This window comes from Phodopus roborovskii, unplaced genomic scaffold (genome assembly GCF_943737965.1).
Source record: "Phodopus roborovskii unplaced genomic scaffold, PHOROB, whole genome shotgun sequence".
Taxonomy (NCBI): Eukaryota; Metazoa; Chordata; class Mammalia; order Rodentia; family Cricetidae; genus Phodopus; species Phodopus roborovskii.
The window spans coordinates 120,501-145,000 of NW_026125401.1; the positions used below are offsets into that span (position 1 = coordinate 120,501).

A 24,500-nucleotide genomic window follows, 5' to 3' on the forward strand; every position below is an offset into this window, starting at 1 on the left:
TCCACCTACATACATTAGCACAGCACACATGAACCTGTGAATACACTTAAACATAAAGACATTACAAAAATGGTAATAAAAACCAAATCCCTAAAAAAGGAACCAAACCAATATTAAAAATATGCAAAACTTGTGCCAGTAAGATGGCTCAGCAGGTGGGGTGCTTACCGCCAAGCCCAGGACCCACATAGTAGAAAGAGAACAAGTAGAAGAGGATGCTTACAAACTGTCCTCTCACCTGTACACACAAACCATGGCATGCATGCTCACACACACACACACACACACACACACACACACACACACACACACACTAAAAAAAATAATAAAATGTAATTTAAATATACATACTATACACACATAAAATACATTCTCCAAATCTGGACAAACTATCTTTTCTAAGTAGACTGCAAACATATATGAGTAAATCAAAATTGCATTTGGAAAACTCAGGTGAGGCTACATTGATTCTGAAGTCAGTATCACCTACTTTCCCAAAGACATTTCTTTCCCTTTTCTTTCACATGACTTAGCGCAGGCCTATTGATAGGAGATTAAATATCTCAAGTATCATTTGAGACTTTCTCAGGAAGATGGGAGAAAAAGAAGCTGTCAGACTTATACTACCCCTCAAATGACAGTCACTCTGCTTTTCTCTTCACACCAGGCCATACCCAAGTACTCCTGCAGAGACTTCCGTAGTACAGTCTGGAAAATCTCTTCAAATTCTTCGTTGGTAAGGGCTTGTTTTCCTGCAGAGATGGAAGGAAGGAAAACAGCTTGCCTAGCATGCATCAGGTCTTGGAGTCATTCCTCAGTAACACCCCCAAAACACACACACACACACACACACACATTCCCCCCAACACAAAAAGATTCTGTTTATCTGGCTTATCCAGGAAACAGAGCAGGAGGGACTGTACTACTAGAGTGTGATGTACACCTTTCCTTTCTTCTCAGCTAGCTTGTCTTGAGCCTTTCGCTTTTTCTCCTGGACTCCGCTTGGACCATGTTCTGTGGTTGTCTTCTGCTCCTTCTTCTTTGAGCTGGCTTTGGGCTGGCTTGGCTTGGCCTCTGCCTCTGGAGAACTGGTCCCCTGGGTGTCCTCCTTCCATGAGTCAGCCTGAGGGCTCACACTATGTGATTTTTGTATAGGTGGGGCAAAGGTTTTCTTTGTCCCCTTTTCATATTCTGAAGAAATATGATCAAATGGGAAATTAGGAAATCGGTGTTTAACAGAGATTGCCAAACACTGCCTGTGGAGTAGTCAAATCGGAATTAGCTTTTAACAAATCCAGATTTCTCCCCTTAATATTCCATTCCCCAGCCCAGGAATTTGTAATCTGACAAGATTAGCTGGTTCTAACATACTCCAAGTTTTCTACCATTAATTCAAAATGATTAAAACAAACATGTAGGAAGGTGAATTATTCAAGTATGAATTGTTTTTTTCTTAAATAGGTTCATTTTAATTTCATGAAAATAAACTTTAAAAAAAAACTACTGAGCACTTAGAAACGACTCAAGGCTTAATCTTTTTTTTCTAAAAAAAAAATCTATTTTTAATTTTAACTGATCAAAATGCATACAAGAATGTCCCTGAACTAAACAAAACACAATAAAATGCCCAAGGCCTAGTCTGATGCTATCTCCTCTGTGAAAAGGATACTGATCCCACCAGGTATAAGTGATAATCTATTTATTCTGAGCATTTTTAACACTGTACTTCTCTAGTGGCATTCAGCATATTTAACTTCATATTATCGATACTTAAACACATTTTTCTCCATGTGAATCCATATATTCTTTGGGCATGGCTGCTTTTTAAAGATTTATGTATTCAATTTTTTTACCTAAGTGAATGTGTGTGCAGGTGCATGCAGGTGTTCATGGAGGCCAAAGGGCATGCAATCCCCTGCATATGGAGCTACTGGCAGCTGTAATTGCCTGATGAGTATTCTGGGAACCACTGCCTGATGAAGATTTTGGGAACCACCCCTGAGTCCTCTGGATGGGCAGCGAGTGCTCTTAACCACTAAGCTGTATCTCCAGTCCCGAGCAGCAGGGCTGTTTCTAAGTCATATTTATTTTGCTCAGTGCAACTGGCAAAATAGTAGTTTGAACAAAGTGAACAGAATTCATGGGACTATAATCCCCCTTTGAAGGAAAGGATGGATAAAGGGGGAAAGGGAGAGAAATGTATTAAGTGAATGTCTCTAATCCTTGGCTCACCTTTGTTATTCTGTGATGCTGCCATCATTCAGCAGAAACTACACTTCCCCTTGCCTCTGTTAGAAGGAAAGAAATTGTTATTACTTTGGTTAAACATAATTTAAACTTTATTTTCTCCATGTCTTCTTAGATTTAAATTTCTCTGGATCCAGGACAACACTTCTGCCTTGTTCACTCCATTCCTACCCTGCATCAGTACTGACTATTTCCCTGGGCATGCATAAGTTGCTGTTTTGAAGATTAGCAGCAATGCTTGGTTTTATGGTTTTTCAGTACTGGATATTAAATCTATGCCTTTGTACATACTAGCCAAACAAATGCTTTACCTGAACCCTATCATACACAGAAAGAAGGAGAGAGAGAGATAGAGAGGAGGGAAAGAAAGAAAGAAAGGAAGGAAGGAAGGAAGGAAGGAAAAGATAGCTTGGCAATTAAGCGCATTTGTTATTCTTGTTGACTGGGTTTCAATTCCCAGCACCCATAGAGTATTTGACAACCATCTGTAACTCCAATTCAGGGGATCAGATGCCCTTTTGCTAACCTTGGCAGGCACCAAGCACACAAATGATGTACATACATAACATTCAGGTAAAACGCTCACAAATAAAAAAAATGAATAAATCTAATTAATATTTTCATAAAAAGGAAAAAAATGATGGAGCATTATTGCACTATTACATAAATAAGATGTAGCAATTCCATAAGCAGTGATGTATATGTAGTAAATAGCTTCCCTTAATATAAAGTTGCTCACAAATAAAACGAATAAATCTAATTAATATTTTCATAAAAAAGGAAAAAACGGGGCATTATTGCACTATTACATAAATAAGATGTAGCAATTCCATGAGCAGTGATGTATATATAGTAAATAGCTCCCCTTAATATAAAGTTGGAATGTAATGAACATTACTTTCAAAAAATTTTTTTTTTTGAAGACAGGGTTTCTCTGTGGTTTTGGAGGTTGTCCTGGAACTAGCTCTTGCAGACCAGGTTGGTCTGGAACTCACTGAGATCCACTGGCCTCTGCCTCCCTGAGTGCTGGGACTAAAGGCGTGCACCACCACCACCTGGCTACTTTTAAAAATTCTAACCCAATCAGTAAATAAGAGAAAGTCAGGAAGTTACTTTTTGATAAGTCAAGCTGCTGCTTCCTGTTTGAGATGAATTTGCTTCTTCTACAACAGCAAATATTAAAAAGCTGACTCACAGAGAAAAAAAAAAAAAACAGTTAATAAAAATGCAAAATACCACCTTGCACTTGTTAGAGTGTGAAAGTAGAAACTGACAATGTCTCATATCATTTCCACTTTATATTTTTGAGGCAGGTCTGTCAGTGAAACAGAGCTTGCCATTTCAGATAGTCTGGCTGGTCAACAAGCCCCCCAGGACCCAACTGTCTCCACCTCCCACAGACTACACCACTACGTCCAGCTTTTTGTGTGGATGCTGGGGATCCTCTACTTATGCAGTAGGTATTTACTTGCTGAGTTATCCTCCCAAGTCTCCATAGGTTTTAATTTCCTCTTTTCTCTCAAGAGAAATGAAAAGAAGACAGGAAGGGAAATAGAAAAAACAACAACAAGGGAGACAATCCTAGCTGCAACAATGGAACAACAGCTCTACCATCCAGGGCAAGTGCTTGCTGCTCTTCCGAGAACCCAAGTTCAGTTCTCAGCATCTGTAATGGGTGGTTCACAACTGCCTATAACCCCAGCTGTCCAGGATCTGTCCCTCTTCCAGCCTCTGCAAGCATTCACACACATATGTGGTTTGCACACATACTTTAAAAATAATAATAATAAAACTTCTTGGATTCCTCTGCAGATTTTTAAGAGTATAAGAGACCAAATCTGGTATGCTGGGTATGATGGCATATATTTCTAATCAGAATGAGAAATTCAAGGCCAGCATGGGCTACATGAGACCATACCTCAGTGAACAAAAACAGCAGGGAGGGGGACTCATAAGACCCCCCTCTCCTTGAAGATCTGAAAGCAACACTAGTTGCTAAGGAGAGAAACATTTTCAATGATGAAGCCACCGGTAAGATGGAAATAAGAGAAGATAGTTAGGTTGACTATAGTTGAAATATATTATATACACGTGCAAATTTAGCACAATGAAACCATTATTATAGATAATATTTTTTAAATGTTTACAAATAAAAGTTTTAAATATACCTGATGTAGTGAAATTACTTAAGTGCTGCCATTATTTGTCAAAAAAAATCAATTAGGAGCTGGCTCAGTCGTTAAGAGCACTGGTTGCTCTTTCAGAGGACCTAAATTCAACTCCCAGAAACTACATTAATAGCTCACAACTATCTGTAATGAGATCTGGTGCCCTCTTCTGGCAGACATGCAGGCAGAACACTATACATAATAAATCTTATTTAAAAAAAAAAAAAAAAAAAAAAAAAGCATTATCCACCTTACCATGTCCTCCTCCTGAATATGCAATTATTCCCTCTTTATATTGTTTCTCCATTCTTTAAAGAAAAGCCAGCCCTTTGCTATTGTCTATTATCATAGATCCCAAGAGTTTCTACAAATTGCAAAGACTAGTTAATACTAGCATTCATGAGGTTGAGGCAGTATTTAGAGTTCAAACTGGAGGGCTTCATAGCAAGACACAGCCATTAAAAAGGACTATTTAGCTGGGTGTTATTGGCACGCCTTTAGTCCCAGCACTCAAGAGGCTGAGGCAAGTGGATCTCTGTGAGTTCTAGACCAGCCAGATCTACAAGAGATACAAGCCACATAGAAACTCTGTCTTGAAAAACAAAAATAAGAAGAAAAGGACTATCTTACCCTCCTGTAAGCTAGGATAGGGATTCATGTCTGAATTCCAGCTATAGGGATATTGAGGCAGGAGGGTGAGTTCTAGTTTGAGACCAACAGACAACCCTGTCAAAACAAAAAAGAAAAAAGAAAGACCTCCTATATTTAAAATGGTCAGTGGCTGTAATCCCAGAACTTGAGAGACTGATGGAAGTCCACCGCTACAACTTCAAGTCCAGTCTGAGCTACAAGTGATTACTTCAAGAACAGCCAGGGACACAAACAAGACCCTGTCTCTGCAAATAAAAATAGAGACAGAGACAGACAGACAGAGAGAGAGAGAGAGAGAGAGAGAGAGAGAGAGAGAGAGAGAGGGAGGGAGGGATGCTGGGGAGACGGATTAGTGGGCAGGGGTGCTTGTGTCAAGCCTAATGACCTGAGATTGATTCCAGAGCCCACGTGTTGATGATGGTGGGGGAACAGGTTATCCTCTGGCCTCTACATGCTCTATGACATGTGCACACACGAACACACAAACACACCCCACACAACAAATAAATAGATAAGGGTAATAAAACTTTTAAAGATAAAACTCATTTAAAATTTTCATTTCCTTTAAGATGGAGTTAATGGCCTTTTGACATTAATGTCTAACAGCCTATAAACTCCTGCCTATTCTCATGACTCGATTAACTTTTTAAGTTCCCTTTTGAGTGTATATGTATGCTCTAGAAACCTTTTAAACATTTAGCAAGAAAAGAAAGACTAGTAGTCCATCCACCCTGACCAAATTTACTTTCAGCAGAAATTATCCAAGCTAAACTTCCCACGGGTAGTGTATTGGGGCGGGAGGCTTGGGGACGGGGAGAGGGGATGGGAGGGAGGTGGTGGCGCACGCCTTTAATTCCTGCACTCGGGAGGCAGAGACAGGTGGATCTCTGAGACCAGCCAGAGCTACATACAGAGAAACCCTGTCTCTGGGAGACAAAAGGAAAGAAAAAGAAAAAGAAAGAAAACGGAGGGAGGGGAGAGACAGGGGAAAGACCAAAGATACGGTCACTTGTGAGCTAAACAGTTTCTTTCTGGGGTGGAAGGGTTTGGAGACAAGGTTTCTCTATACAGCAGCCCTGGCTGTTTTTTGTGACCAGGCTGGCCTGGAACTCACAGAGAATCCCTCCTGTCTTGCGAGTGGGATTAAAGTGGTGTGTCCACGACCACTCGGCACAAAAAACAGATTCTTTCGACAGAGCTGATGTCCTTTCTAGTCTTGGCATGGCTCTCTAGGTGGCTTCCACTCGTGCCCCTCCCCCCACCTTGTCCCAGACCTCAGGCTGCGCCCTCAGGGATGTCCTCGCTTCAGGGACTGTGTCCGATGCCTCGCAGCGCGCCCCCCTTTTCGGCTTCCAAGCTATTGAGATGCGGTGCCATAAATACACAGCCCCACGGAGAAACCCCAAAGTAGAAATTTTATGTGTTCCTCTACTTGTCCTCCTTCTTCCCCAGTCTCTCTGGGACAGCCATTAGAAATCGGAGTTGTCTCCCAGTCAAACAAGCCTCGCCTCTCCTCATCCTGACCAGGCATCCCACCATGAGAGCCTCTTCCCCTCAGCTCCCGCTCAGCCTCACTGTCCCTCAAGTCCTCATTTCCCGCCACGACTCCGGCTTGTGTGTGCTGTGAGTGGTTTGGAAAGTGGGGATTCTGAGGAGAAAGGTCAGCTGAAGGTCTGAAAAAATTTCTCCTCAGCCAACAGGTACCAGGATTCACCGCACCTAACACGTCCCTCGATGGCTGGATAAAAGCCAACTACCTTCTGGGCCGACGAGGATGTAAAGATGAGGCGCAGCCTACGCTGTCGCAGCCATTCCGCACATCCCTTTCCACCTCGACCTATTTTTCCCGCCACCAAGACAAGGCACGAGGATCACTGGACAAATTCCGCCCCCAAGTGGCGAGCGCTCAGAGATGACGCGCATGCGCAGCTGGAAGCCGCTTTGCGTATGCGCAGTTGAAGTATACCGCCATCTTCCAAACTAAAGCCTACTGAAACTACAAGTCCCATAATCCTCGCGGGCGCCGGGCTTTCCCCCCCCCCCCGCTCAGGGCACTTCGTTCTGGTGTCTGCTTCAAATCGCCTGATTTCATGTTATAACCCGTATCTTTTCGTTTCCCTCACGCTTTTATATTTTGTCTGAGACCATCTCGCCTCTACAGTGCTCTTATTTGACAATCTGTTGGCAGGGAACCTCCCTCCACCTGCCATCACTCTGGGGACTCGGCACCGAATGTTTCCCATTGGCCCGAGCAAGGAGGCCAAAGCGAGTCGTTACGCTTTCCCGCCCACACTTGTTTGTGTTTGTAAGTGGAGCAAAGCTGCAGCTGGAAGTGCTGCGGGATCAACAGCACTAGCGGGTGGCACTGGCGAACGCCAGCCTTCAGGCTATGAACTGACGCGCAGGCGCCGCACTGTGGCGGAGACGTGCGAGACCAATCGCAGGTGTAGGGGAAGGAAGGCGTGGTTCTCTAGGTGTTCGCAGTTCGGGGGAAAAGAGGAGGGTAGCGAGAACTGGGCCTTTTCTTGGGAGTAGGAACTTAGACAACGTAAGATGTTTTAGTGCAGGTTTATTGTTTTCAGTTCAGAGACTATTTTAAATGACGAATTGCATTTTACTGATAACAGTTCTTGAGACAGTGCTCGAATCCTTCGCCTACTTTTATCATTCTCCCTTCCGGTTTCCATAAGCCCTCCTAATTCTAATGAGATGGGCGGGAGCAAGAGGGAGGGAGATAATTCATGAGAATAATTCATGAGCCCGCCCCTTTCGCTGGGGGAATGCACACCCTTGGAATCGTGCTGACGCACGCTGCGTGTCTAACCTAGGGAAGCGGCGTCACACTCCCCGCCCCTAGGACTGAAGGGGCGGAGCATCATCTCCAGCACGTGTCGCTCCTTCTACCCGCGCAAGCCCAAAAGGACTGTGCGCAGGCGCTCTCTAGGAGGGGCGGGGATGGGGGAGGAAGGAGGCGGGGCAGGGGGGTTGTTGGGTTTAGAGCCGGGCGGAGACCGCGGAGCCTCATTCCTCAGGAACCAGGGTCGGGTGTCAAGGAGACATTTTCACGCCAGCGCCCGTTCCCCGCCTACGGTGGGTGGGATCGCACGGCAGAGACAAAGGATATCAGTAGGGCTTGGACAGAGCAGCGAAGGGAAGTCGGGTGTCCGTGTGGGGTGGTGGGCGTCTCGGGCTGGGGGAGGGTGAGGCTATTAGGGAGGGGGGGGCTGTATTTAAACTCTCGGAGCCGTTAAGTTGGGGTCTCACTCCCGATGCGCGCGCAGCCCGGGTGGTGGCGGAGTGCGCATGCGTGGGCCCTGGGCGAGCGCATCGCGCGCCCGTCGTGCGCGCTCGCGCCAGAGTGGTAGTGGCGGCGGAGGAAAGGGTGGCGGCGCACGCGCAGTTGGTTCCTCGGCTTGTCCGGGTCTCGCGGGCATCTTGTTTTGGTCTCGCGGGCGAGTGGGGCGCGCTTGGTGTGTCGCGGGAGGGAGGTGGAGGCGCTTGGGCGCGAGGCAGAGCTGCGCGCGCACTCGGGGAAGGGGAGGGAGTGAGGTGATCTTAGGGTTTGCAGGGGGCTTCCCCTTAGTCTCTTCTCAGTACCCTCGCTTGGGGAGGGGAAATTAAACAGGGAGAGGAGATGATCGAGATGGCGGCGGAGAAGGAGCCCTTTCTGGTGCCGGCCCCGCCGCCGCCGCTCAAAGATGAGTCGGGTGGAGGGGCGGCCCCGAGGTGCGATCGCACCGAGAGGCTGCCTCCGGGGAGCTCCGCGACGGGACGGAGCGCGGGCCGGGCCCACGCGCGCACTCGGCCGGGGCCGCAGCCAGCGGAGGGGGCGGCCCCCAGGCACAGGCGCATGGGGAGCCCCAGGGGCGAGCCACCGCTCCTGCGGACGTGGGGGAGGGACGGGGTGGTAGCGGGACGGACCTGGGTCCCCCGGCCCCTCCTCGACCTCGCAATGGCTACCAACCTCACCGACCCCCCGGGGGTGGCGGGGGCAAAAGAAGAAATAGCTGTAACGTAGGGGGGAGGGAGCGGTGGAGGCTTCAAACATCCGGCCTTCAAGAGGCGCCGGCGTGTGAATTCGGACTGCGACTCAGTGTTACCCTCCAATTTTCTTCTGGGGGGCAATATATTTGATCCACTGAACCTGAATAGCCTCCTGGATGAGGAAGTAAGTCGAGCACTCAATGCGGAGACCCCAAAGTCGTCCCCACTTCCGGCTAAGGGGCGAGACCCTGTGGAGATCCTCATCCCCAAAGATATCACTGACCCGCTCAGTCTCAACACTTGCACTGATGAGGCCCACGTAGTTCTTGCCTCGCCACTCAAGATTGGTCGCAAGCGCCATAGACACCGGGGACCTCACCACCAGCAGCAGCAGGCATCTGGAGGGAATGATAGCCACGCCGCGCTGCCCACTGACCCTCTCACCCCCTCACTCCATGGGGAGGGTACCACGCAGCAACAGCACAAGGGCCAGAATCGAGATGCCCCTCAACCCTATGAACTCAACACAGCCATCAACTGCAGGGATGAAGTTGTGTCTCCCCTTCCATCTGCCCTGCAGGGTTCCTCAGGCTCCCTTTCTGCCCCTCCAGCTGCCTCAGTTACCTCTGCACCCTCATCATCATCTTCCTCCTCCCGACATCGCAAACGTCGCAGGACTTCCAGCAAGTCGGAGGCAGGGGCTAGGGGGTGGAAGCCAGGGTTCCAAGGAAAAGGGCAGAGGGAGTGGGGGGAGGCCGTCATCACCACCCACTACCTGCAACTGGCTTCAAAAAGCAACAGCGAAAGTTCCAGTATGGGAATTACTGCAAGTACTATGGCTATCGCAATCCATCCTGCGAGGATGTGCGACTTAGGGTATTGAAGCCCGAGTGGTTTCAAGGCCGGGACGTCCTAGACCTGGGCTGCAATGTTGGCCATCTGACCCTAAGTATTGCCTGCAAGTGGGGCCCAGCCCGAATGGTGGGGCTGGACATTGATCCACGACTTATCCACTCTGCCCGCCAAAATATCCGACACTACCTGTCTGAGGAGCTTCGTCTCCAAGCCCAGACTTCTGAGGGTGACCCAGGGACAGAGGGGAGGAAGGGACTACCGCTGTCCGAAAAAAGGAGCTGCTTCCCAGCCTCACTGACAGCCAGCAGGGGTCCCATCGCTGCCACCCCAAAGTGCCCTTGGATGGAGCGGACACATCTGTCTTCCCCAACAATGTCGTCTTCGTCACGGTAAGAGAGTCCAAAGGCTCCTGGAGTAGGGTCCAAGTGTGAAGATGAGATTAAGTAGGAATGTGGGGGGAAGGTCATGACCTAGAGGTGTGCCCCTGCATTTGTTCCTCCCTACAAGAACCTTCTGGAGGGAACAGTCTGCATTGGCCAGAGAATCTCTACTGGGTGTGATGTCTTTCCTCCCTATAAATAACATGCAAAGTGGGATCTCTACCTGCAGGCTCTAACATCTGGTCTTCTCTCATGACTACAAGGATCTCATGCCCGAAAGGGGGCTGAGCTTGTCCTGCTTCCATTGGGGACTATAATCCAAGCCATCTACCTTCCCTTGAGGGTAACCTCTACTGCTCTGTCCAGATGGAACCTTGTCCTCAAATCTCCTGGGGAGAGCTTGAGGTTGCTGGAGAGGGAGACTGTAGCACTCTTATATGTGTAGTTTTGGGGCCTTTGATAGGGACATTGTTGCATCAGCTGCTTTTTGTTTCCCTAGATAAGTACAGACTGTTGAAGTTACTGGTCAGGAACACAGTAGGCTTGGCTCTCTGTCTTTTCCGACATGACTGAATAGCAGGAGAGGGGGGCTGTGAAGGGAGGGAGAGAGTAGCCAGCCTGACAAAGGATATGTCCCTGTCTCCACTAGCTTCCTCCATTGAGCAGTTGGGCCATCCCAGAGGCATGTGTGCCCGTGGCTTAGCCTGAAAACATGTCTTTCCTGGGAGTGGTGGCAAGTTTACCTTCCAAAGAAGGTTTCTTAGGCTTTTGTTTCGCTTTGAGAAAAATAGGCCTGAAATGTTAGACTCTGATGGGAGAGCCTGTATGGAGTGGGCCTAAGTCCTTAGGACCCGCCGCCTGTGTATGTGAAGTCCTCTGGGCTGGGGTCTTGGGTGCATTCCAGTATTCTCCAGTTATTCCTCTGGTAATTCAATTTAAATTTGTCCAGGCCTCCCTTTTAGGTTTGCTTGGTTTAGCACCAGGAGGAAGCAGAGGCAGGAAAGGGAGAAGAGACCATGAGGCATTTGTCAGGAGCTCGGAGAAGGCCACTGGGGGCTGAAGTGAGGTTGTGTGTAGGACTTCGTCTCAGTCTGCAGGTGGTTGTAGGGCCAGTGGTGCTCCTCTTCCTCTCTGTGACCTCTTTCCCATCTTCTGGCCCTCAGGGTAACTATGTCCTCGACAGAGATGAGCTGGTGGATGCCCAAAGACCCGAGTACGATGTGGTGCTCTGTCTCAGCCTCACCAAGTGGGTGCACCTGAACTGGGGGTGACGAGGGGCTGAAGCGCATGTTCCGCCGGATCTGCCGGCATCTTCGCCCTGGGGGCATTCTGGTTCTGGAGCCCCAACCATGGTCCTCCTACTGCAGGAGAAAGTCTCTAACGGTGAGTTGGGTTTCTGTAGAGATAGGGGATAATCATGTTTTTATTTTACTGGGGATTAAACCCCAGACCTCACACATGGCAGAGTGAGCTGTAGCCCCAGCTGGTTCTTTAAATTTGGGGGGGGCAATTATTTCTAGACAGGGTTTCTCTGTGTAGCCTTGGCCTTCTGGAATTATCTCTGTACACCAGGCTGGCCTCTAAACTCAGAGATCTGCCTGCCTCTGCCTCCCAAGTTCTGGGATCAAAGGCATGTGCCACCAACCACCTGGTTACCCATTTTGTATTTTGAGACTGGCTAAGCTGCTGGCCTGAACTGGCTCTGTAGGGTTGCAGACTGGGTCTTGAACTCTCCATCCATCCTTCTGCTTCAGCCTTCTAAATACCTGAGATGACTGGCTTATACCACCATACCCAGCTCAGACTTTCTGAGCAACGACAAAAAGGTTGTTGTTCTTGGCCAGGAAAGAGATGGCGATGGCAAGCTGAAGTGACACACACACCCCCTACCCCTATTTCCCCAGGAAACAATCTATAAGAACTACTTTCGAATCCAGCTGAAGCCAGAGCAGTTCAGTTCCTACCTAACATCCCCAGAGGTGGGGCTTCTCCAGCTATGAGCTTGTGGCCACACCAAGTAACACCTCCAGAGGTAAGTATGGCTCCACTCTGTCACTGGGAGGAGTGGGTGCTGGCCCTGTGGAGAATCTCAGTCCCACCCACCTGCTTTCTGTGTTCTTTCAGGCTTTCAGCGTCCTGTGTACTTGTTCCACAAGGCCCGTTCCCCCAGCCACTAAGTGGCCTTCTGGACAGAAGGTGTGAAGAGGCTGCCCTTGCTGCTCCTGAGGACCTAGGGGGAAGAGGAAAGTATCCCAAGGTCTTTCCTGTCTAACTCCAAAAGTTTCCTTTCTTGGATCTGTAAAGAGAGCTTTTCTTAAGTTGCTTCCCCAAGCCTTCTCCTTGACACCTCTGGCACTTGAGTAAGCCCAGCTGTGCTGGAATTACATCAGCTTCTTCTCCCAGCCTGCTGGGCTGGATGGCATGGACTGTTTGCTGACTGTCCTCCTAGGGCATGGGAAGGGGAATGTCAAATTCTCTAGGCCCCTTCCTCCTGTTCTCGGAAGGACATTCCTGCTTCTCGGCCTTTGTTCCTAGCTGCACTTAAGTGGACCATGGATGGACTAAGGGTGTTAGGAGGGGAAGTTTGGTAAGGAGACACAGGTACTGTGAAAATCCTTCCTTCTGCTGTCCCCCAGTGGGAAAGGGAGCTGGGTTTGGAATGTGAGAACAGCACAATAAACTTGATAACTAGGGCCATGGCCCCTGCACCTGTGTCTGGCACTTTCTAGTGGGATGGTACATCTTAGTAGGATTGTGTGGCTCTTTGCCCATCCTAGCATCTCAGGGTGGGTTTTGCTGGTTGTGGTGTACTGGCTCTTTATCCCAGCACTTGGGAGACAGGTAGGCCAATTGATCTCTTGAGGTTTGAGGCAAGCCTGGGTGGACTGCATAGTGAGACACTAAATCTCACGGGGCTGGAAGACTGTTGGAGTCTTGTCTTAGTTTGGTTACTACTGCTGTGATAAGACACCATGACTTAGGGAAGAAAGAGTTTATTAAGGTTATGCATCCACATTTCAGTTCATCAAAGGAAGTCAGAACAAGAACTTAAGTAGGGAAGAGCAAGGACCTGGAAGCAGGAGCTGATGTGGAAGCCATAGAAGGTGCTACTTTTTGACTTGTTCCTCAGAGTTTGCTTAGCCTCCTCTTAGGACTACTGGCCCAGGGACTGTCCCCATCACTCACTAAGAAAATGTCTTACAGACCAGGTAGTGGTGATGAATGCCTTTGATCCCAGCACTTGGGAGACAGAGACAGGTGGATCTCAGTGAATTCAAGGCCAGCCTGGTCTACAAAGCAAGTTTCAGGACAGTCCCACAGAGAAACCACCACCCCAAAAAAAAAAAAAAAAAAATGCCCTACAGACTTGTCTTTGTCTATAGCCCGGTCTTATAAAGGCATTTTCTCATTTGAGGCTCCCTCCTGATAACTCTAGCTTGTGTCAAATTGACATTAAACTAGCCAGTACCCTTATACACTGCTCCAGAAAGGGGAAGGAGTAATGCAAACTTTGGTGTGTAGCTTAATGATTCCAAGTTAACTTCCTCCAAAAGAAACCCCAGGTAACTGTCTGTACATGGGAGTGAGATGGAAGGCTACCTTCGGAGGGCTCAGCAGTGGGGGTGAAGTAGAGCTAGAAATGAACAGCCCAGAGCCACAAAACTGCTCCAGGATCCGTGGGTGTTGGGGGTGCTTTGCAAAATGAATGTCTTCGTTGGTTTGTCAATGGTTGCTATAACATTGAATAAAAATTGTGCACTCCTATGTTAGTCCCAGACTAATGGGCAATACTCAAATGAAACAGGCAAAGTCTCCTTTAAAGCAATTATTTAATGTTAAATCCCATGTTTGGGTAAATACTTTTTGTTCAGAAGGATTTGAATAGCCAAGTTTAGTGATGCATGCCTTTAATCCTGGCACTTTGGAAGCAGAGGTAGGCAATATGAGTTCAAGGCCAGACTGGAATACATGTATTCCAAGACAACCAGAAGCTATACAGACAGCTACATTAAAATTTATTATAAATGGGGCAGATCAGGGTGCTTTTTTGGTTAGGTTTTTGAGACGGTATCCCCTTAGTTTTGCCTGAAACTCCTGTCCTTCCTGTCTCTACAAGCAGCAGCCAAAGTGGAAATCTAAAGCACTTTGACTATTTGTGCATGCGCTTGCACATGCTTAACCAAACACCACCACTGAGCTGAACCTACCCAGGCTGAAACCACACTAATAGAAATCCTTTGTGTAAGTCAGACTCCTTGAACACAGGACCCTTCTGCCTCGGCCTCCCAAGTCCTGGGACATGGTGCCATGATGTGAGGCTGTCTCAAATTCCAATTATAATCAAAACAAGGTTATTGAAGTGGAAAGTCTTGCCACACAGTGCTTTCCACTTGTCATCATTGAGGGGGCCAGAAAATTTCTACCTACAGGCAGCTTCCAACCAGGAGCTCAATTGTTTAAACACAAAAACTTTATTCGATGAGGAAACAGTTTTAACAACGTACTGCCTAGCAATACAGGGAGTTGTGAAGGCTATGCTTCCCAGCGCCTCAGCATCCGATGCATGAGAAAGGTATCTTCTGAAGGGCGGGGCCGGGCTTGAAGCCTTAGCGGGGGCAGCCCGTCCACTGTTAAGTGCGGAGATTCGTAGCACAGAGAGTCTGGGTTGCACAGCACCGTCATGTCTGGCCCCTGCCCGAGCACCTCCTGTGGGAAGGTGAGGCCCAATGCAAGATTACACTCCGAATAGAGGAGGGGAGCCCAGTCCCCCGGATCCCTTCCTTCACCTTCGGGGGCGGGGCTCGGGGCTGCGGCGGCAGCATCGCCAGCTTCTCCCTCAGCGCCGCGTTCAGAACTTGCTCCTCCGGCACCTGCAGACTCACCAGGTCTCGGTAGAGTCGCTTAGAGCGCGGCACGTTCAACCCTGCGAGCGCAGGAGAGGCGGGGGTGAGCAGCGCCCTTCTCCCAGACCACCGCGCCGGGGCGGGCGCCTGCCCCCCTCACCCTCCGCCACGGTCTCCTCCAGGGCGCAGCGGGTCTGGAACGACTTCCTCAGCTGCTCCTCCACCGCCTTCGAGGCGTCGAACTGGCCGCTGGCCACGGCGGCGCGCGCATTCTGCAGCTCCAGACTCAAAGCCAGGCTGCTCTGCAGGGCGGGTGCCTCCAGCTCATGGGGCGCCGCGGGATCTTCGCTCGGTACGCCGGCCTCGAGTAGCGGCTCGGAGCGGACAAGGGGAGGACGGCGCCAGGTGAAAACGAACCTGGGAGGAAAGGGCGGAACGGTGAGCGGCGGAGTCCGGGACGCTCGGCGAGCAGGGGACCCGGCCTCGCCGCCGCTCACCTGGCGCCCCCTCCGGCCGCCCCGCCGCCCCCTCCGCCGTCCCGGGCTGCCGTTCTGCCGCTCTGGACTCTCGGGCAACGGGCTCGGGCTCAGGCTCAAATCCAAGCCCGGCTCGGGCTCTGGGGCTAGTGGCTCCGGGGCTCTCGGCTCCGGGGCTGGCCCCGGGACCCCCACAGCCTCCTCGCCCTCCATAGATTCCAATTCCGACGCCCGGTAGCCCATCATCTCGCCGACGCTGCAGGGATCCGAGGTTTCGGGTCCCGGCGTCACCTCTTTCCTCGCACCCCTCTGGGGGCTACTACTACCGGAAACCGTTAGCCCTTACCCACCGACGTACGACAACAAGCCCGCCGCGCCACTCCATTGGCGCTCCCGGGCGTCGTTCCCAGCGCCCCACCCTCCAGCTTCCGGGTGCACTTCCGCCCTCAGACACTGACTTCGCCCTTAAGGCGGGGCGTTAGAGCGCCGGTGCGTAGATGCCCTATGGATCCCAGCAAGGCTACTTGTGCTTTCGGGGACGCGGATATGGCGTCCTTACCTGTCAGAATCATCTTCGCATTTGGTCTGGGGTTAGAGTGTTAGTTCTCTTTTACAAAATAGTCACTGCTCTAGTATCTAGACATCCTGCGCGGTGCCGCCACGGTGTTTATGAAGGTTTCCCCTGTACGTGGAAGCGGGCTCGTTGCAAAATCCCTGAATTCTTGTATTTGAGTAGGAAACACTATAGAAACATCCGGAATAGTACCTTAATTTTAAGTCCACATGCTTGGGGCCCCGAAAGATGGCTCCGAAGTTAAAGGAGTTTGCCACCAACCCTGACAGTCTGAGCTCAAATCCTGGGTGGAACGAGAGAACTGACTCCCACAAATTGTCTACTGACCGCAAACACACACTAGTAAATCCACATCCTAATCCAACCACATGAAAAAGACCTTAAAAGCAATGGCAGCTTGGGAGTTAGAAGCAGAAAGTGATCAGAAGGAATTCGGGTCCAGCCTTGGCTACAGAGGGATTAGTGGACACCTTGGGCTATGAGAGAGACCTGATTAACTTAAACCCAAAATTGTGGCTTCTGGATTCTATATCCTTGGAAAATTGAAAACTTGTACACACCTGTTCATCTCATCTTTACTCATAGCCCCAAACTGATAATGTCCTTCAACAGATAAAGGGTTAAAGGTACATAAATATCATAAAATAGTGCTGAGCAATAATGGGGAGCAAACTATTGATATAGTGCAGCGACTACAGTGGGTGATACCCTCTGGCAATCTGCAAAGGGGTAGACAATGTATAGTTTCTTTTACACATTTCAGAAACAATAAAAAGTTCAGCGTGGTGTGGTGATACAAACCTGTAATACCAGTATTTGGGAGGCAGCCAAGCAGAATCGGGAATTCAAGGTCATCCTCAGCTGCATACGGAGTTTGAGGCCAGCCTGAGCTAACAAAGAGCTAAGGGTAGAGGGGAAAGTAGGAGAGTAGAAACCTTTTCTGTACTGATTCTTCACCTGTTTGTTTGCTTGAGACAGGGTCTCACTATGCATCTCTGGCTGTCCTGGAACTCACTCACTCTGTAGACCAGGATGGCCTCAAACTCACAGAGACCCTCCTGCTTCTGCTTCCTGGGATTAAAGGCATGCACTGCCATGCTTAGCAAAAAGATGATTTTTTTTAAAAACCTTCACGTTTTATTCTCTTATGAGGTGGAGAAAGGAACTGCCAACCAACATTGCCTGGTTCCGTGGTTCCTCAATAAGAAAACAACTGAGCTTCTGTTTATCTTCACTGAAGATCTAGATGGTTATAAGAAGTTGAACACTCTTGTTGAAGGCTGCATCTCTTGGGGGCAGTGGCAGGAATCAAATACAGAACTACTCAGAATATTTGTGTTACAAGGGTCCTTGATGACCTTCCATGAAGACCATCATGGGCCTTACTGCTGCTCCCTAGAAGAAACAGGAATGCCATAATCTAGAGGACGAAACACAGGAGGTGGCAGGAATTCTAGAGGTGGAGAGTACATGGGAGATGGCTCCTAGGTGTGAGCATTAGAATCTGAGTTTGGAGATGGGCACATACCTTTAATCCCAGCACTGGGGAGGCAGAGGTAGGTGTATCTCTGTGAGTTCAAGGAGCTTGGTTTACAGAACCAGTTCTAGGACAGCCAGGGCTACACAGAGAAACCCTGTCTAGAAAAACAAACAACAAAAAAGCATCTGATTCCCAGCACCTCTGGAAAAGCCAGGTGCAATGTCTGCAAGCCCAGTGCAGAGGGGTGGAAACAGGTGAATCCAATGGGCTCACTGGCCAGCCAGCCTACCCAAAACATTGAGTTCCAGGCTCACATTGCACACACGCACGTGGCACCTGCACCTGAACACACGGGTGTGGAAGTGTGTGAATGAGGTGGGCCATTCAGAGGGGGCCTAGTGGGAAAGCAAGGTGTAGCGTTCATGCAATCCCAGCCATAGAGGCTGAGGCAAGAAAATCACAGCCTGGTCTACAGAGCTAATTCTAGGACAGCCAGGACTACACAAGAGAAGCCCTGTCTCAAAAAACAAACAAAAACGGAATGTGAAACAGACAGTGTCTCATTATATATTCCTGGCTGGTCTGGAACTCTCCTGTGGAACAGGCTGGCCTATGTTTTAAATATTAGCTGTGTGTGTGTGTGTGTGTGTGTGTGTGTGTGTGTGCGCGCGCGCGTGCGCGCGCGCGCGCGCGCGTGTCCACTACAAAGGTCACAGAACAATTTGTAGGATTTGGTTTTCTCCTTTCACCATGTGTGTAGATCAAACTCAGATCAAACTCGGGTTTTCAGCCTTTGTGGCAAGCGCCTTTATCTGCTGAGCCACCTCACCATCCCGATCTTGTGGGTTCTACCAGGGTCTCTTGTGATATTACTATAAGAAGCCACACAATGACCCTCCATTCATGGCCTCCTAACTTTCTCTTCACCTCCCCTGAACCCCAGGCATCTTGCTACATAGCTCACACTGGCCTTGAACTTGTGACTTGTATTCCTTCTCTTTCAGCCTTCTGATGGTTGGTCTTAGGGGTGATTGCTACCACACGCACTTCTATTTATTGTTCTCGGTTTATATTTTTGTGTGTGCAAGCAGGTGCGTGTGTGTGCGTGCGTGCGTGTGACTGACCTGCAACTCACCAGTTGAGCTATGCTGGCTATAGCAAGCCCAGGGATGCTCCTGTCTCCACCTCCCCTGCAATGGTGTTAATGGGCATGTACTAACCACTCCTGGATTCTTTTGTTTTTGTTGCTGATTTGTTTTTTGTCTTAAACATGGATTCTAGGAATGGAACTCATGTCCACCTTTCCTTTTTCTTGGTTATGGCTGACTCCATTTTGTATCTGGAAAATCTAATTTCAGATTTTCATGTGCCATGAAAAACTAAAGCCGAGTCCAGGGTGATTCTGAGGTGGGCCACTTTTGTTTGTTTATTGAAACTTGGTTTCTCTGTGTGTCCCCTGGCCATCCTGGAACTTGCTCTGTAGACCAGGCTGGCCTCAAACTCACAGAAATGCACCTGTCTCTGCCTCCTGAATGCTGAGATTAAAAGTGTGGGCTACCCTGCCACTGCTGAGCTGGTGGATTTCTCTGATCACAAGGTTTGGAGAGTCCATGAAGAAGAAATAGCACCCAGATCTGAGAGAAGGGCTTTAATTTTTTAAATTTAAATTATTTTCCTTTTATGTGCATGAGTTATCTTGCCAGATATGTAGATCAAGTGTGTGCCTGGTACCCTAAAAGGACAAAAAATGGAGTCAGACCCCCTGGAACTGGTTACATTTGGTTGTGAGTGGTAATATAAGTGCTGGGAAATGGGCCTGCAGCCCCTGAAAGAGCTTCTGCTGAGCCCAGGATTTTTTTTCCTAAGATTTATTATTATGTATAGTGTTCTGCCTGCATGTATGCCTGTAGGCCAGAAGGGGGCACCAGATCTCACTACAGATGGTTGGGAGCCACCATGTGGTTGCTGGGAATTTAACTCAGGACCTCTGGAAGAGCAGTCAGTGCTCTTAACCACTGAGCCATCTCTCCAGTACCAAGATTTTATTGATTTATTTATTTTTATTTATTTATTTTTATTTAGTGAGATAAGGTCCTACTATGTACCCCAGACTGGGCTGGTAAACTTACCAAATAGCCTAACATAATATTCCTGTTTCAGCCTCTCAAATGTTGGAACAAGAGGCACCTGGCCACCATACTGGATTGGACAGGATGTTTTGGACAAAGATGCTCTTAGGATTCCCTCACCACCACCACCACCACCAGAGGAGTGGTAATGGATGGTAGGGAAATCTTAAGGAAAAAAAACAGGGGAAAGGAAGAATGGAAGTTTTAGGTGTAGTGGTTCCACACCTGTAGTACCAGCCATTGGAACCCTGAACCCTGAAAAAGACTGTGTGTAGCTGTGTGTAGTTGTGTTTTCTGATTTTTGTTTTTGTGTTTTACTCTTTTGGCTCTTTCTTTGGAGGGGCTCACCATCCAACTCCCAAATAATCACACACAGAATCATATTCTTACTTACTAAACGCCCAGTCTTGGCTTGTTTCTTGTCAGCTTTTCTTAAATTATCCTGTCTACCTTTTGCCTCTGGGCTTTTACTTCTCTCTTTCTGGACGTCTTTTCTTTCTTTCTTACTCCACGGCTTGTTGGGTAGCTGGGCGACTGGCGCTTCTTTTCAATCCTCATCCCTTCTCTCTCTTTCCCACCCCTTCTATTTATTTCTCCTTTTACTCCTCTTCTGCCAGCCCCACCTGCCCCTCTCCAACCTCGCCATTGTCCGTTCAGCTCTTTATTAGCCCACCAGGTGTTTCAGACAGGCACAGAAACACAGCTTCACGGAGTTAAACAAATTCAGCACAAAAGAATGCAACACATCTTTGCATCATTAAACAAATGTTCCACAGCTAAAACAAATGTAACCCATCTTAAAATAATATTCCACAACAACGGTGGGTTTGAATCCAGCCTGGAATACATGGGGGGACTATCTGAAAAGGGATGGGGAGATGCTCAGTAGAGCGCTTGTGTGGCATGCATGAAGTGGCGGGTTCCATCCATCCCCAGCACCCGCCACTTTCAAAAGAACAAGCATGGTAACACATGCTTGTAATCCCAGCACTTGGGAGGAGGGATGCAAAAGGATAGGGAGTTCAAGGCCAACCTGGGCAACAAGAGACCTGATCTCAAAAAATGCACACATAAAATTTTAGTTAATTTTTAAAAGAAGGCAGAATAATGGGGGAGGGGGACAGGAAAAGGTAGCTTTCTTTCTCTATCTCTGTAGTTAGAAGACCCAGCATGCTCTCTCTGGTCTTCTGAAAGCTCTCCTCTTTCTCTAGGGGCTCTGAGCTTTCTGAATGGATCAGAATGGAGGTCAACTAGGCAGATGGAGAAAAAGCATCCATTCCAACCCCCGTGGCCCCTGCTCGGCCAAGCTCAGACAGGACTAGGGAGGGAGTCTGGTGAGACTGGGAAGGCTCCCGAGGCTGCTGGCTGAACGCACCGTCCGCCGTCTGCCTCCCCCACTTGAGCTGAAAGGACAAATGAGGATGGCGTTCCTTTCCATCAGCCCACAGCCTCTGGCCCAGACCCAATTCTTAGGCCTGTAGTTACCTGCAAGGTTATTTACAGCCACCGACTGGGCCTGCCTATTTGGCCTCACTGGACCCTCTGTGTAGACTCTGAAACCCTGTCTCCCTTTCTCCCTCTTTTCTGGTTTTTGAGCCTAGCCTCAGCCTCTGGAGTAGCTGGGATCACATGTGCTGCCCACCCAGAGTTTGGCGGGGTACTCTGTGTGAGATTCGGGATCAGGCCACAATGCCTTAGGAACAGTCTTCTTCACTGGGGACCTCAGGAGTGGAGGGTTCCGGGGCTGAGGGCGTGGCCCAGTTGGTGAGGTGCTTGTCCTGGCTTGCTAAAGTCCTGGGTTTGATCCCCAGCACCACATTAAACAACAGCAAACAAACAAAACAATAGGCATGTGGACCCTTACAGAGTCAGGAAGGAGTTCAAGATGATCCTTGTTTCCACTGTGAGTTCGAGGTCAGCCTGGGCTACTGAGTGATGTGGGATGTCTCTCTGTATGCTGTGAATATGTTTTATTACCATTGGTTAGTAAAGAAGCTGATTTGGCTAATAGTCAGGCAGGATAGAGCCAGGCAGGAATCCAGAAATAAAGGGAGAAGGGTGGAGTCAGAGAGATGTCAGCAGCCACCAGGGAAGCAAAAGTGAGGTAACAAGCTACGAGTCACGTGGCAATACAGAATAAGAGAAATGGGTTTAGTTGTAACCCTGAGCTAACAAGCTAAACAAGTTTGTCGTTAATATTAAGCCTCCGAGTGGTTATTCAGGAACTAGCAGGCAGGAGAGAAATGTCTGGTTACAACAGAGTAAGTTCAAAGCCAGCCTGAGCAGTTTAGTGAGAACCTGTCCCAAAATAAAATGTAAAAGGAGAACCAGGTATAAAATCTCTGTGATCCCACCTTTAAGGGGAGAGGTAAGCCAGGCAGTGGTGGCGCACGCCTTTAGTCCCAGCACTTGGGTGGCAGAGGCAGATGGATCCCTGTGAGTTCAAGGCCAGTCTGGTCTACAGGATAGCCAGGACGGTTTCACAGAGAAATCCTGTCTCAAAAAACATACAGCAAGGCTGAGGCAAAAGGATCTAGAGTTCCGGGCTAGCCTGAGCTACAGTGAGAATGTGCCTTTTAAAAAAAAAAAAAGGTATGGGGCCAGAGAAATGGCCTGATAGCCAAAAGTACAGGCTACTCTTTAGAGGTCCTGGATTTGGCTCCGCTGCGATCCTGTGGCAGCTCATAACCACTCTGTGACTCTGATCTGGGTGCTAGGCATGCACATGGTGCACAGACAAACGCAGGCAAAACCCCCTTATAGATGGTCTGAAATTTTAGGAAGTATGTGTGTATTGGGAGTGGCTGGGGAGTTGGTACAGTCAGGGGGTAAAGGGGGTCATGTGCAATCATGAGGACCTAAGTCCCATCCCCAGCACCCAGGAAAAAGCTATCTGTGGTGATGTACATTTGTAATCCTAGTGCAAGAAGCCAAGACAGGTGGATCCCCTTGAAGGTCAGTTAGCTCTAGCTACATTGGTGAGTCCCCGGAGAAAACCCCTCCGCCTTAAAAACCAAGGTGGGGAGTGGCTGAGGATGATGGCAGAGACTGATTGCTACACCCTGCACACATATGCACACGTCCTGAACGTGTGGCTTCGTAGCTAAGACACTTGCCTGTGGCTCAGAGGTAGAACACTAAGCTCTGGTACTGCATCAAGCCCCAGGCACCACAGTGCATAATGCCTATCTGGGCAGAGCCCTGCTAACACTGCCACCCTCTATACAGTTCCTCATGTTGAGGTGGCCCCCAACCATAACATTATTTGTGTTGCTACTTCATAACTGTCATTTTGCTACTGTTATGAATTGTAACAGAAATATCTGCTATGTGGGAGATTTGATAGGCAACCCGTGAGGGGGCCCTCGTCACCACCTCCCCCAAAGGAGTTGAACCCAAAGGTTGAGGTCTACAGGGGTAGCGCCTAGTGAGCTGATTTGAGTGTAATCCTCCCGCCGGCTGCTCTTTACTGTTCCCTTGCTGGGCAGGGCCCAACATGCAACTCACAAGGTGTGTGTGTGTGTGTGAGTGTGTGTGAGTGTGTGGGTGTGTGTATGAGTATGGGTGTGTGAGTGTGTGTGTGTGAGAGTGTGAGGGTATGAGCGTGTGTGGGTGTGTGTGAGTGTGACAGTGTGGGTGTGTGAGAGTGTGGGTGTGAGTGGGTATGTGGGTGTGAGTGTGAGAGTGTGGGGTGTGTGTGAGAGAGTGTGTGTGAAGGTGTGTGAATGTGTGAGTGTGGGTGTGTGAGTGTGTGTGTGAGTGGGGGGTGAGAGTGTGTGTGTGAGTGTGAGTGTGAGTGGGTGTGTGAGTGTGTGAGAGTGTGGGGTAAGAGTGTGTGTGTGTGAGTGGGTGTGTGAGTGTGAGTGTGGGTGTGTGAGTGTGTGAGAGTGTGTGTGAGTGAGTGTGTGTGAGTGTGTGTGTGAGTGGGTGTGTGTGTGAGAGTGTAGGGCGTGTGTGAGTGGGTGTGTGAGTGTGGGTGTGTGAGTGTGGGGTGTGTGTGTTAGCGTGCACAAACCATGAGTATATGGAATCAGAGGACAGTTTGTATTTATTGTGGGAGTCATTTTCCTTCCACCACATGGGTCCCAGGAATTATATTCAGGTTGTCACACTCAGTGGCAGTGGCTTTACCTGCTGAGCCATCTCCAGCCTCCACCTTATTTTTGGAAACTGTCTCTTGGTGACTCGAAGCTGATGTGCGCTGCTGTGCCTGGCGTTTTACTAAAGGTGCTGAATTCAAACTCAGGTCCCTATGCTAGGTAGCTGAGGCTGACCTTGACCTCTGATCTCCCCACCTCCACCTCCCTGGTGCTGGGATGACGGCACTGCCTTGCCTAGTTTATACAGTGCTATGGATTGAACCCGTGGCTTTGTGCACTAGTAGGCAAGCATACTACCCAACTGAGCCACAGCCCCACTCTACGATTTATTGTGTCATCATCCAGCACAGCAGCCAGCCCTTCCCTGTCTCCTCCCTTCCCCTCTTCTCTCTTGCCCAAGGAACATGCTGCTTTTTAGCTCCCAAGCCTTGATGCTTCCAAAAAAAAAAAAAAAGCAGTAGCTGAGCTGAGCATGTAGCTCAGTTTGCAGAATGGCTGTCTAACATCCTAACACACAGAAAGAATGGGAGGCTGGACCGGACTACATGAGCCTTGTTTCAAAGACACAAGGAAAGCTGGAGAGATTGATCAACAGCTAAAGCACTTGCTCTC

General features: G+C 48.9%; 1 protein-coding gene, 1 long non-coding RNA gene and 1 pseudogene across 2 annotated transcripts; 1 reads left to right on the forward strand and 2 right to left on the reverse strand.

Moving 5' to 3' along the window:
- Positions 1-942: 942 nt before the first annotated feature.
- Positions 943-2,281, reverse strand: LOC127215257 (uncharacterized). The gene is made up of 2 exons (XR_007833935.1): positions 2,233-2,281; positions 943-1,191 (listed from the first exon to the last, which is right to left on the reverse strand). It is a non-coding gene; the product is annotated as an uncharacterized LOC127215257 (long non-coding RNA).
- Positions 2,282-8,312: 6,031 nt separating this feature from the next.
- Positions 8,313-12,763, forward strand: LOC127215258 (7SK snRNA methylphosphate capping enzyme-like; annotated as a pseudogene).
- Positions 12,764-14,734: 1,971 nt separating this feature from the next.
- On the reverse strand, positions 14,735-16,002 carry LOC127215259 (protein phosphatase 1 regulatory subunit 35-like). The gene is given in 5 exon segments (XM_051175641.1): positions 14,735-14,992; positions 15,073-15,209; positions 15,290-15,515; positions 15,517-15,546; positions 15,627-16,002. Coding segments are annotated over 5 exon segments (792 nt in total). The 5' UTR covers positions 15,852-16,002; the 3' UTR covers positions 14,735-14,818.
- Positions 16,003-24,500: the final 8,498 nt, after the last annotated feature.